At 41.0% G+C, this 12,934-nt stretch overlaps 1 protein-coding gene across 2 annotated transcripts in view; it reads right to left on the minus strand.

Moving 5' to 3' along the window:
- Window positions 1–6,483: 6,483 nt before the first annotated feature.
- Window positions 6,484–12,934, minus strand: part of TRAFD1 (TRAF-type zinc finger domain containing 1) — a 54,515-nt gene continuing 48,064 nt past the window's right edge. For both annotated transcript variants that reach the window (XM_063454222.1, XM_063454221.1), the window contains one exon: window positions 6,484–7,816. In XM_063454222.1, coding sequence (XP_063310292.1) covers window positions 7,795–7,816 — 22 coding nt within the window. In that variant the 3' untranslated portion in view covers window positions 6,484–7,794. The remainder of the gene's footprint in view (window positions 7,817–12,934) is intronic.

A 12,934-nucleotide genomic window follows, 5' to 3' on the forward strand; every position in this document is an offset into this window, starting at 1 on the left:
GGCATCTGTGTGCACAAGAAATAATTTGTTATAGTCTGGGGTGGCCAACACAGGTGCTTCGCTAAGCGCTATTTTCAGTTTCTGGAAAGACGTCCGCACACTCCGGGGACCAAACTACTTGTTTGGGAAGGGCCTTCTTGGTCAGATCGGTAAGGGGTTTGGCAAGGGCGCTGTACTCCAGGACAAAATTGCACTAATACCCTGCCTTACCCAAAAAGGCTAGCATCTGGGTTTTGGTGCGGGATTGTGGCCAATTGGCAATAGCCTCTACTTTGGCCGACTCAGGTCGCTTTTTGCTTGAACCTACCCGATGCCTGAGATCCTGAACCTCGGCCATGCCTACGTGGCATTTGTCGGGCTTTAGGGTAAGCCCAGCCACCTGAATTCACTCCAGTACCCTGGATCCATGCTCTAGATGGGACTCCCATGTGCTACTGTAGATGGCTAAGTCATCTAGATAAGCACATGCAAAGTCCTGAAATCCCTCCAGGAGCCGGTTAGCCATCCTCTGAAAAGTAGCCGGGGCATTCTTCATCCCAAAGGGCATAACCTTAAACTGGTATAGCCCAAATGGGGTGACGAATGCGGACTTGGGGATGGTCGCAGGCTCCAGGGGGATTTCCCAATATCCTATGCAAAAATCCAGGGTAGTGAGGTAATTCCCTCCAGCTATCCTAGGCAGGGGGTGGGTGTCAGTTATGGTCCAGTCATTGAGCTTCCGGTAGTCCATACAGAAGCGAATCGTGCCATCTTGCCTGGGTACCAGCACTACTGGTGAAGCCCAAGGACTCTGAGAGGGTTCTATAACCCCTAACTGGAGCATCTCCTGTAGCTCTGCTAGCATATAGTCTCTAACTGCTGCAGTGATACGATAGGGTTGTTGCCGTAGCGGGGTGTCTCCACTCGGTGCACCGCAGCAGAGGTGTACCCGGGTAGGGCAGAAAACATGTCCATGGCGCAGCTGAGAGACCTCATGCTTCTCCTGGGAGTTTAATGTCTTGCCTAGCTTGTTCTATGGTGCTGCGGCTGGAGGTAAGTCCGGTAAATCCCTCACTATCCTCACATGCAGGGGCACATACGGCCGCTATGTCCCCTGTCCGCTCCTATATAAGGTGAGCATTATACCATTTAATATCAACTTTACTTATAGCTTGGTCTTAATATACTACACTAGAGAGATATCTCCTCTGTTTTTCTTGTGTTGAAGAGAACAGAAAGAGGGAAGGTGTCTCCCTATGTACACCAGCATGCTTGAGATGTGAGCCAGTCCTTTACTTGGCTCTAGACTTGTGAGTTTGTCTTTTAATTTCAAGATTTACCCACTGATTTTTATTTTTTTTTTATTAGCTGCACCATTATATTTTCTCTTATCCTTATTTTACATGTAATCTCCATTTGGGACACTTAATCCCCCAGAGTTGTAGGGGTAAGTACTCTCTAGCGCTCCACTTTAATGAGTCTTTTTAAGGGGATTGGTTTTACCACTCTCTTTCTAATTCTCATATTTTGCACTTTGTACATTTGGTGGACTTGAAAGATCCACATATAAGTGTTGTAGCTGCTAAAATTATTGCACTTTTAAATCGCACTTTAAGCGCCATAGACTAGCACCTGTCACTTTATACCACATATCTAGTAGCATAGTCTACCACTGTGAGCATGTAGTGCTTTCCGGAGGCGCTGGGTCTAAGAGGCCCTATTAAATATATGGCCACCCTGTGAAAGGGCTCCTCAATGATAGCCTCCCTGGCTGCAGGGCTGCCAGATCCCAACCTCCCCGGTTCCTGTTGGGGCAGTGTTGCTTCATATGCCCTGGCTGTTTGCAGAGGAAGCAGGGATTAGGGCCACGGTTTTGGGGGGTTGGTGCCAGGATGTAGGGAGCAGGTCTAGTAGGTGGCACCTGGTAGGAGGGTCTGGGAATAGGTCGCCCCCCGCTGGGTTCCAGACGTCTGCCATCCTGGAACTCATCTGGCAGTTTGGCGGCCTCCTCCACGGTATTGGGTTTTCTGTCTCTTACCGAGTCCCGGACTTCTGTATGGTCGTAGAACTGTTCTTATGATAAGATTTGGATTGCATCCTCCAATGAAGTGGCCTGGCAGCCCTACATCTAGTTTTTGCCAGCCCGGCTTATACGGAATGCCCATTCGGTAAAGGAATCTTGCCCTCCTTTCCTGAGAGCCCGAAATTTCCTCCGGTATGCCTCTGGTGTGACTGCAAATCTGGCCAGTAAAATCTCCTGAATCTTTCCATAGTTTTGAATGTCCTCATCAGGTACGGCCCGGTAAGCTTCTGCTGCCCGTCCTGAGTGCTTGCTGCTGAGAACTGCAGCCCAGTTGTCTATTTCTAGTCCTTCCAAAGTACACTGCCATTCAAAATCCTGCAGGTAATAGTCAATATCTAGTACAATGTTCTGGTATTCACAAAAGTGAGTACAGCAGAGGGAATAAGAATAGAGAATGTTTTAGCTCAGAAACTGGAAAATAAGGATTTCACCTGATCCTATAGGTATAGAGAAGAACATACACTAGTAGAGTGTGAGTTTCGAGGAGCTAGAACAGAGAGAGTAGGTATTGGAATAAAACTGAAAATGGATATGACCTTAAATAATACAATATTAAAATTAAGAATATAAAATTGCACTGTCTGCTATGATGAGTATAAAGCAGAAATGAATATGACCATGAATGGTAAAATAGATAGATACACACAAATGGATACTGTCTGATGTTATGGGTGCTCAGACATATATTAAAAAGTCCAATAAATAGATCCAAAATAGTGGAGATACTGCAACATATATTAGACAAGTCCAGAAAATCAGTCCAATAGTTCTCAAATCCTCAAACATAGAAACAGAACTTATAGCACAAATGATCTAGACCCTGCTTGTAAAGACAACGTAGGGTTAATAGGCTTAAGCTACTTTTGTAAACAAAATATAGAGTAGCAGTCCAGAGAAATAAACAAGAGCAAGCTAGTATAAGGAACTAATTGCTCAATATATGATTAGTGATATCACAATCCTTTAAAAATAGGTCACTTGAAGAAAGAGTTAGTTAGTAAACAATGAATTTATTGAAATCTTAAAAATTAATAAACATATGAAGTATATAAAAAATATTGATGAAAATCTGAGGTAGGTAAACAGTCTGTTAAGTATCAAGTGGAATAAGCAATAAAACCTGCTGTCCAGACCAGGATGGATGTGGATTGTGTTTGTTGTCTCTGTAGCCAGATAGCCGGTGAGGACGGCTTGTGAGTTCTTGTATGCTCCGCCTCTGACCTCACATCAGGGGTGAGCTGTAGTCTCACGGAAAGGTACAGATGCTGGGTCCAAGATCTTTCAGTCTGCGGGGATGATCGCAAGAATGTATCCACTTGTTATTCCTACTCTCAGTTTCAGCTGACTTTTTAATATATATCCATTCTGGTGCTGGGACTTGTCCAGTGGCGCACCCTGGATGAAGGGTTGAGTGCACTTCCACTATTTCTTTATATCTTTTTAATATATGTCTGGGCACCCATAACATCAGACAGTATCCATTTGTGTGAATCTATCTATTTTACCATTCATGGTCATATTCATTTCTGCTTTATACTCATCATAGCAGACAGTGCAATTTTATATTCTTAATTTTAATATTGTATTATTTAAGGTCATATCCATTTTCAGTTTTATTCCAATACCTACTCTCTCTGTTCTAGCTCCTGGAAACTCACACTCTACTAGTGTATGTTTTTCTCTAATTGTCAATGTCTGTTTCCCCATCAACAAAAGCTTGGGCACCCATTTCCTGGGGAGGTCAGGGAATCCCCTTGCAGCGACCCTGCTCTTGATTCCCGAGCAATCTGTGAATCTTTGGCATGTGTGACAATTTGTACCACTGCCTCTTGTGATGGATTGGGCCCTAATAGACTTCTTATCCATCTCACCTCCTTCTGGAATTAGCTTTCCTCTTGATGCTCTCCTTCCATGTTGCCGGTTCTGTCGCTCTGCAATAAGTGTGGCTTTCTTCTTGTTGCCGCAATGCCTGGAGCTTCCAGCAGGTCTTTTAAAGTCGTTTGTTTCAGTAACTCATACTGCTGAGCCATTCACTTTTCCCCTGGTTCGGGACGTCCATTCGGGATACGAATTCCTCCGCTTGCCACCAGTTGTAACGAACCCTGAAGTGGTAGCTAGGGGTTAGTCTGTTCTTATCCGAACGGGTAAGGGTTTCCATTAGTCTCTTACTCCTGAGTAATTACAGCTTTCTCAGCAGAATCTCCCAAAGTAGTAATCAGGTACCCAAACATCAGCCGAAACAAGATGAAGGGTGTAACAGGATGTAATCTTTATTGTGCCACACTGGCTTTTATGCAATTCTCCAGGCCAGAGGAACACCCCCTGCACCTGATGGAAAACAGGGACATAACTTATTACAGCCAATGACAATACAGGGACAAACAGTGACACTCCCAGTACAAACAGTTAATTCCTTCCTCTCTGCCTGGAGATAATTGGGTTAGATAAAGTAATAACTTCATTATCTCCGGGCAGAGGGAACATAGTTTTCACAAAACTTGGAAAACACCCCAAAACATACACGACCCCCATAAAATATCACATCCCCTGATTGCCCCGATCTGGGTGACCAACATATCCAAGAATCACCCAGATCGGTTCAGGGTTTTTTGAACTTCATGGAAGTCCCATTTGACCGACCACACACACACACACACACACACACACACACACACGAGGCTCCTGCCCAGAAACAGTTCCATGTGTTTAGGTTGTGCGGTCGGTCTATTTTGTCAAGTCACAAAACTGAACAAATGCACAAACTGATCCCTCTGGCTCATACTAGCGATTGTTCCCCTGGTTTTTGGGAACCAAACTACCTAAAAGCGCTCTCCTAGCTGTTCAGGAAGATTTCCTTTAGTAATAATGAGCCAGAGGGGTGGTCGGTGGTTCGGTAGTTTGAAAACTACCGAACAAATTAAATTTGAGAAATAACCAAAATATTGTCCGAACGAAGTTTAGAAAATGCTTGTTTTCTCACAGGTCTTTAGGAAGCGGTGGTCAAAACCCTTTTGCAGTCTAGGAAGGCTTCTACTTCCTCGTGCTACCATAGGATCTGGGATATATTTAGAGCATGGGCTTCGGCCAAGAACACTGACTTCTTGCATCCTCGCAATATTCAGATCTTGGATTTTCACCAAGAAGGTCTGTACAAAGGCCTTAGCCTCGGCACTCTTAGAGTTCAGTCCTCTGCTCTTTCAGCATTATGCAACATCTCATTGTCTTCGGATCCTTTAAACTCCAGATTCTTCAATGCAGCTTTCAGGTTGAGACCTCCTTCCAGATCCGGTATCCCTCCTTGGGATCTTCCTCTTGTTTTCATTCAACTACCTGACTGATGACCTGTTCGTTCCCCTTGAAAATTTGGATACTACCCTTCTGACTTACAAAACTTTGTTTTTGGTGGCCATTACTTTCGCAAGAAGAATTTCGGAGATTAAAGCCTTTTCTACCATGTCTTCATGCCTAAAGATCTATCAGGATAGGATGTGTGAGACCAAAACCTGAGTTTCTTCCTAAGGTGGTCTCTCAGTTTCATCTTTCTCAAGAAGTGGTCCTTCCATCAATCTACCAATCCAACCTCAAGAGGAAGTTAAGTTGCAACGTTTGGATGTTAAGAACTGTCTGTCTATGTACCTTTTTTGTTCTAAGTCATACAGAAAGACTGACCAACTCTTTGTTCTACCTTCAGGAGCTAGGAGAGGTGAGGCAGCTTCTTTATCTACACTGAAACATGGATTTCACTTATCAGGAAAGCGTTTGTCTCTACAGGTCAGTCTCCTCCAATGAAGATAAAAACATTCTACCAGAGCATTGTCAACTTCATGGGCTAATTGGGCAGAGGTTCCACATGATTATATTTGCAGGGCAGCCACCTGGTCTTCCCCGATGACGTTCATAAAAAAAACACTACAAACTGGATGTGGCTTCTCCTCCCACCTCCTTTGAGAAGAGTGTTCTGTCTACAGTTTCTTTATCCCACTAATATTACATTCTTTGCAGCATGAGAGTCTGTTAAGTGTCCTTTCTCGGTTTACTTATTCCCACCCTATATTTCTGTGAGCTTGGGTATTACCCATAAGTGATGCTGCCATGATTAGCCAGGAATAGAGAAAATTTATGACAAACTTACCGTAATTTTCTTTTCCTGGCTATTTCTCATGGCAGCATCAGGGTTCCCGCCCATTCTTTTATTTTTTTTTCAGCTTTATAATTGGACTGTGGTGTAAGGGTAGGAGGGACTCTTTATACCCATCAGCAATCACAGGACAGGAATTAGACTAAGTGAGGAGCTACCCATAAGTGATGCTGCCATAAGAAATAGTCAGGAAAAGAAAATTACAGTAAGATTGTCATACATTTTCTCTAATTCTGTGCAACCTTTCCCCCCAAAACAGGCTTAAAATAGCACTTCAGACACATTTACAGAATATTTTCTTTAATAAAGAACATACATTTTATGACAAATTATATATCGGGTGACAAATGTGCTACATCTAGCACTGCCCGTATTAATTTCTTACCAACACCTATTAAATCCCCCTCTCACAATCTACATATACAAGAATAGAGAAATCATGTAGTTTACAGTGTTTTCAAAAATATCAGATATGTTCAGCACAATATTCATGATTAAAGTAGTGCAGGTCCAAATTCAGAATGAAACATGGATTTTAATCTGAGAAACTGAACTAGTTCATAGACTTGTTCTTCAAAAGAAACATGCTTGACAGCTGTACGATTCTCACAATGCTGGCCATTACTTTCCTAACAGCATGTCCATATGGCTAGATACTGATGATCCACCAAGAACAGTGGAAGAGGAAAATAGGTCTATAAAAAAAATAAGTTACACTCAAGCTGTATTAAGACAAGGAGAGTAATTTCATTGTGTGCTTAACACATGGTTTGAAAAAAAAAAGTTAAAAAAGGAAAATCATACAATTCAAAAGGTAAACAAGCATAAGATAAAGAAGACACACAATAGGATTTTGATCACTTCTTGCACATGGTGGTTTGTTTTTGTTTGTGTAACAGGCCCAGTAGTGTCTTCACCTCTTGCTCACCCACTCCAAGTGTTCGGAAGAGTAACTGAATTTTGGAGAATCGACAAAGGAATGTTAAGCCAAAATAGGTAATTTCTTTGTTTAGGGCATAACTCCTTGTAAGTCTAATCACAAGTTGTTGAACTACTGTACCAATGATTCTTCACCAGTAGTCTTCAAGTAAAAACTACAGGAGGGGCGAGAATTCCACACTTCGCGTGCAAGCATTAAAAACAGCCAAGGCTATATTCACAAAACGTCATGAACATCAGACCACCACATGAGGGACATGTAGTCCTGTGCAATTTAATGCCAATATTTTAAAGAGGAATTGAGAAAACAGAAAGAAAAGTGCCTGCTTTATACTATCCATTACACCAAAAATTATAAAGCTTTTTTTTAAATATACAATTACAAAATAGGATATAAAAAGTGTTGCACACTATACAGTGAAAGAGTTCTGAAGGTCAACTATACCAAAAAAAAATTTAAAAAAATGGCAGTTCTTATTTTTACCAATGGAAATATAAATATTTAACCCTTTAAAAGACTCAAAAAGCAATATGTTGCATAGTATGGACACATGCAAGACTAATGATTGAAACATATAGCCATAGTCCAGATGAAGCAATATATCTTTAATGCAGTTTAAGATTGGTGGTTATTCCTCCTTTTCAACATCTCCAGTCACAGAGTTTGGTTTCTTTGCCTGTTGATAGAAAATAAATCAATCAATCTAGAGGCACAAACAAAAAGGTTTTGAGAGATTTAAACTAATTCTGAAACGGAAGAAGTTTGGAACAACCAGGACTGTTCCTGGAGCTGGGTCCTGGCCAAAACTGAGCAATTGGGGAGAACAACCTGGGTAAGCGAAGTTATCATTAACCTGATTGTCACTCTGGGTGAGCTCCAGAGGTCCTGTGTAGAGATCGAGAAACAACCATAACTGTCATAAAGGCCAGATTGGTCGAGTGCAGCAGACTGGCCAGACAGAAGTCTCTCCTAACTACAAGGCACATGAATTTTTATTTATTTTAACACCTTAAGGACCAAACTTCTGGAATAAAGGGGAATCATGACATGTCACACATGTCATGTGTCCTTAAGGGGTTAAAGGACTCTCAAACTGTGAGAAACAATATTTTATTATCTGCTGAAATGAACAGTTTGGCCTCAGTTCAAAGTGCAGTGTTTGGAAGAAAACCAGAGAGAATTAGGGTGGTGTTAGCATCATACTTTGTCATTGCCACTGAAAAAAACTTTCATAGACTGTATTTTGGTGTGTTCAGCTTTCCCTCAACTCGGACCAGAGATATATTTAATGAAAACCTAGTGGAGAGCGCTCAGGACCTCAGACCAAGCCAAAGGTTCACCTTCCAACAGCACATAGCAAAGACAACGCAACAGTGGCTGTAGAACAACTCTGACTGGGCGACTAAAAGACATTCACAGAGCCCATACTTGAGCTGCCATTTTCAGGTCTCTCTAGAGTTGTTCGATTGTGTTCATCAACCGTCGCCAACCAACCTGACAGAGCTTGAGATGATCCGCTGATATGAATGCAGGAAAGTACCCAAATATTGGTTTCCAAAGCTTGTTGCGTCATACCCAAAAAGACTTGAGGCTGTAATTGTAGCCACAGGTGCTTCAGCTAATCACCTTCGGCAGGCAGTCTTCATATGAATGTCATAATGTCAATGTGATATTTATGTTTAGTTTTGTTTAATACATTTGATTTTATGAGTGCAGTGAGCATGGAGCTGTGTAAATGCATGCAGGGTTAAAATTTTAGAAGTGGATTAATGTCAAAGTTAGATTACATTGGGCATTTATTGCTAAAAGGATTTAGTTTGAAAGGGGTTAAATGTGTGGTATAAAAGATGTTCAGGATTATTTGGTTTAGGTTTACAGTGGGGATGATTTTAAATAAACATTATACATGTATTCCTGACCCTATAGTGTTAAAACCACCATCTAGCCCCCTGGCCCCCTCTTGCCTCCCTAAATATAGTAAAATCTTACTCCTGGCTCTGCCCCTGTCTGCTGACATCATCAGAAGTGGTGGTCTGAGTCAATCACAATGGGATTGGCTGAGACTGTCAAGAAGGCAGATCAAGGGCAGAGCCAGCACAAGTCAAACATCTCCTCATAGAGATTAATTGAATTAATGTATCTCTATGAGGAAAGTTCAGTGTCTGCATGCAGAGGGTGGAGACACTGAATGACAGTGCTGCACACTAGGCAGCCCTGCCCCAGGAAGCACCTCTAGCAGCCATCTGAGGAGTGGCCGGTGGAGTTATGCACCATTGCTGTGACACAGCCTAGTGATAATTCGTTATTGCACTATGGAATATTCTTTAATGTAAATTTGTGTAGTGCTTGTCTGGTAGAGATGAAATATTAATGTAAAAATTGGTTAATTTGATTGTATGAAAGGTCAGATGACAGAAGGGGTAATGTAAATTATACAGGAATGTGAAAAGTGTTTACCATATGGATGGATCCTGTGAATTAATCAAAGGATCTGCAAGGTGTGAGATTCTACACTGGAAAAGCCTGAATGTCTGGCTTCAGGCATATGGCATGTAACTCTTTATTGAGGAGTCAATCTCTTTGATATGTTAATGGCCATTAGCCTTGTTCCAGTATCATATCCAAAAGACAAAAAATAAAAACATTAATATTTACCCACAGAATAATTAAGCCTCATTTCGGCTATATTTGGAATGTGACGAGCGCCATCTTCTAAAACAAGTCCAAACATGATTGGCATACCTTGACCATAGGGGAAGAAATGTTGAGGTCCGCTATATTGGGTCACAAATAAGAAGTGTGACACATTTAAGGATTTAGGAAAGCAAGAACGAATGTGTAGATGCAATTATTATTTCTGTAGCAGGTACATAAGAGAAGATCGAACCAAATGTTTCCACTTGGATTGATGTGGGTCTAGACACAAGTGGTCGTCACTTAGTCTCTCTATAGATATGCCTTAACTCCACCTCTGGGTGAGGCATGGTAATCCACAGGGTGTATATCTAATGATACTGAAGGGTGCTTCGTACTTGCTTGGGTCAGAATCTAATTCTAAGTGAGTCACCAAGTGTATTTTGAAAAATTGAGTAAGTAATTAGGACTTCTGTTATTTCATGCCTTTTGTTTTTATCTGTTGTTGGGGTCAATAATTTTGATTGTCAACTATATTTTTGTATGCACTGTGACTTTTTTTGCTCATAATAAATATTTCTTTATAAAGTTCTGCCTCTGTATGGTAAACAATCACGTTACCTGAAGAGACCAATTCCTTAAATATTGTGCCAAGTTGTATTTGGTGGGTTTTTATTATTGATTTACCTGGGGGACCAAGGCACCCCATTTATAAATTGTCTTGGTGGTGGCAGCGTTAAAATAGTAATAGTTATATTATTGTGTTTAACCCTTTCACCACCACAACTACGTCAGGCACACTCTTGAAGTAGGGTGCATTTGTGACAGTCTGTAATGTAAACACTGTATTTTCTCTGAAAAGACAGTGTTTACTGCAAAAAGCCTGAAGGTAATGATTCAACTCAACAGAACAAATTCAATAAGCTGTAGTTGTTCTGGTGACTATAGTGTCCCTTTAATATCGGAGTACAAGGGGTGTTTGTGTTTTTTGTTTTGGTTTTAAACTAGAGCTAAACCTAGGATTAAGGTGAAGGGTTTTTCTAGTTTTAGGCATGGAATGCTTAATCCCGCCTATGATTGATATCAGACCAGCAGTAGCGGTTATACAGTGTGCATCACTCAGTACTGTCACCTTCTGCAATGCATTTCCTGTGTGAGAGGCAGTTTGTGTGATGATTGCAAACAGTCCCTTTCCTTTCCTGTCTAGACTTACACACAGGCACTTGAGGAGCTGTGACAGCGCTGTGTTTTACACACTCTATAATGTTTCCTGGAGCTCTTCTGTCAGTCATAGGATCAGATCAAGTATGAGGCTGACTGGAGTAGAACACTGGCCAAAGCTCCCAATACTCATCACTTCACACCAGTCCATCTTTGCTCCAAAAAGGCACATTATAAGTGCTACAAATAGACGCCACCTACAGGACATGTGCCTGTAGGCAGGTGCCTACTCTGCCTAATGAAAAATCCATCCCTAAAGTTAAGCAATCCCTCTGTTAGTACCAAGAACAGTTGGAGGATGTGGTGCCAGAGACACCATTCCCTAAATTGCCAGTGGCTGAATAGCTAGAATGGTTATGGAAAAAAAAAAATACTTCTATGCACTCCACTCCTGGTGAGAGCAAAACACGTGTCAGGTGATGTAATATTTCAGTTTTTTTCCCTTAGTAGAATTATCAAATATGTAAGCGTCATCACAACCATTAGAGCGATTCTGCAGATTTTTTTATTTATTTTTTAATTTCTGTTTATAAAGAAAGTGTTTCCTGGTTTTAACAATATGCAGGGAAACCGGTTATGTATCGGTACTCGCAGGTACTGCTGTGAGCTTATTTTGAAATTCTGTGAGACATGCAAGTCCCCGTAGTAATAACTTGTGACACGCAGGTCACCAAGTCATGCAAGAGTTGGAGAAATTCTATAAAGTATCCCTTACATTTAGCAGGTTCGAGTCTGTATAAGCAGGTACCACGGAGAGTATTACCAGCTATCTCGCAGGGCGTGCCAGTCTCCTCGTGGTATAGTTTGTTGATCTTGCTCACCTTATACCCCAGAGGCCGGGGGAGAGACCCTTGTGAACATGGTAAGTGGAGAAAGAGAGCCTGCCGATTTATTACAAGGTCAAAGAGGGCATTTTAAGGGAGATTTTTAATGAATACCGACAGCACTCTACAAAAATGTTTTTCTATTTTGCAATATATTTATAAAAACACTGGATATACTTTAATGGTCAATAAAGTCAGCTAAATGTTCAATGAATGCCCTGAATCAATAAGAAGTAGTATCTTTATAATAGAATAATATTTGCTGCACTTTTATACTTCACACAACGTTCTCACAGCACATTCTTACACAATACAGATATTCCATGGGGCAGGGAGTGAAAGGGGAACATATCAAAACAAATTCCCCATTGGATTCCGATTAAAAATGCCCCTCCTCCACCAAACATGAATGGTTAACAGAATTAAACCAGATAAACCCGATTCATTTGAAGTTTACTGGTAGAGCTTCACTCCTTATCTTGTGTTCTGCCAAACTATTTTGCAAGCAAGTATTATAAGCTTGTGAAAGGTTAGACATTATAATGTCAATCTACACTAGAGTTCTACACTGGGGGATAGTCTATGACTAGGCTTGTTCTTTACCTTATTTTTATTTTAAATTTTCTATGCAACAGAGATATTTTTTTAATGCCTGGTCCAGTCTGGCACTCTATGAATGCAGCTGCCAATTCTTTTGAACTACACCGCTTTACGTTCAGCTAGGAAGTTGGCGGATTAACAGAATCTTTTGCTACTTGAAATCCAGGGACTAACCAGCAAACTCATTGTGCATCTCAAGCTCGGAATTCGTTCTACAGGAGCCCTTGGCATTTCTATTGCATATCTTCTTATGGCCAATTATCCTTGCAATTTTGTTCCCAAATTAATGATTTCTCTGTTTTACTGATCTTGGTTTCTCAACATGTTTCTTCCGTTTAATGGTGGGTTTTAGGTGACGTGATTAGTATGGTTATGTTCAGGATATTCCTGTTTTAATGGCACTCTGCTTACATTTCCTTCCTAGCTCTTTAAATGTGCTGTACATGTTACACTTTTTTTTTTTTTTTTACTAAAGTGAGGATTCGAAGTTAATTCAAAGTTAATATCAAATTTAA

This window comes from Pelobates fuscus, chromosome 5 (genome assembly GCF_036172605.1).
Source record: "Pelobates fuscus isolate aPelFus1 chromosome 5, aPelFus1.pri, whole genome shotgun sequence".
NCBI classification, from domain to species: Eukaryota; Metazoa; Chordata; class Amphibia; order Anura; family Pelobatidae; genus Pelobates; species Pelobates fuscus.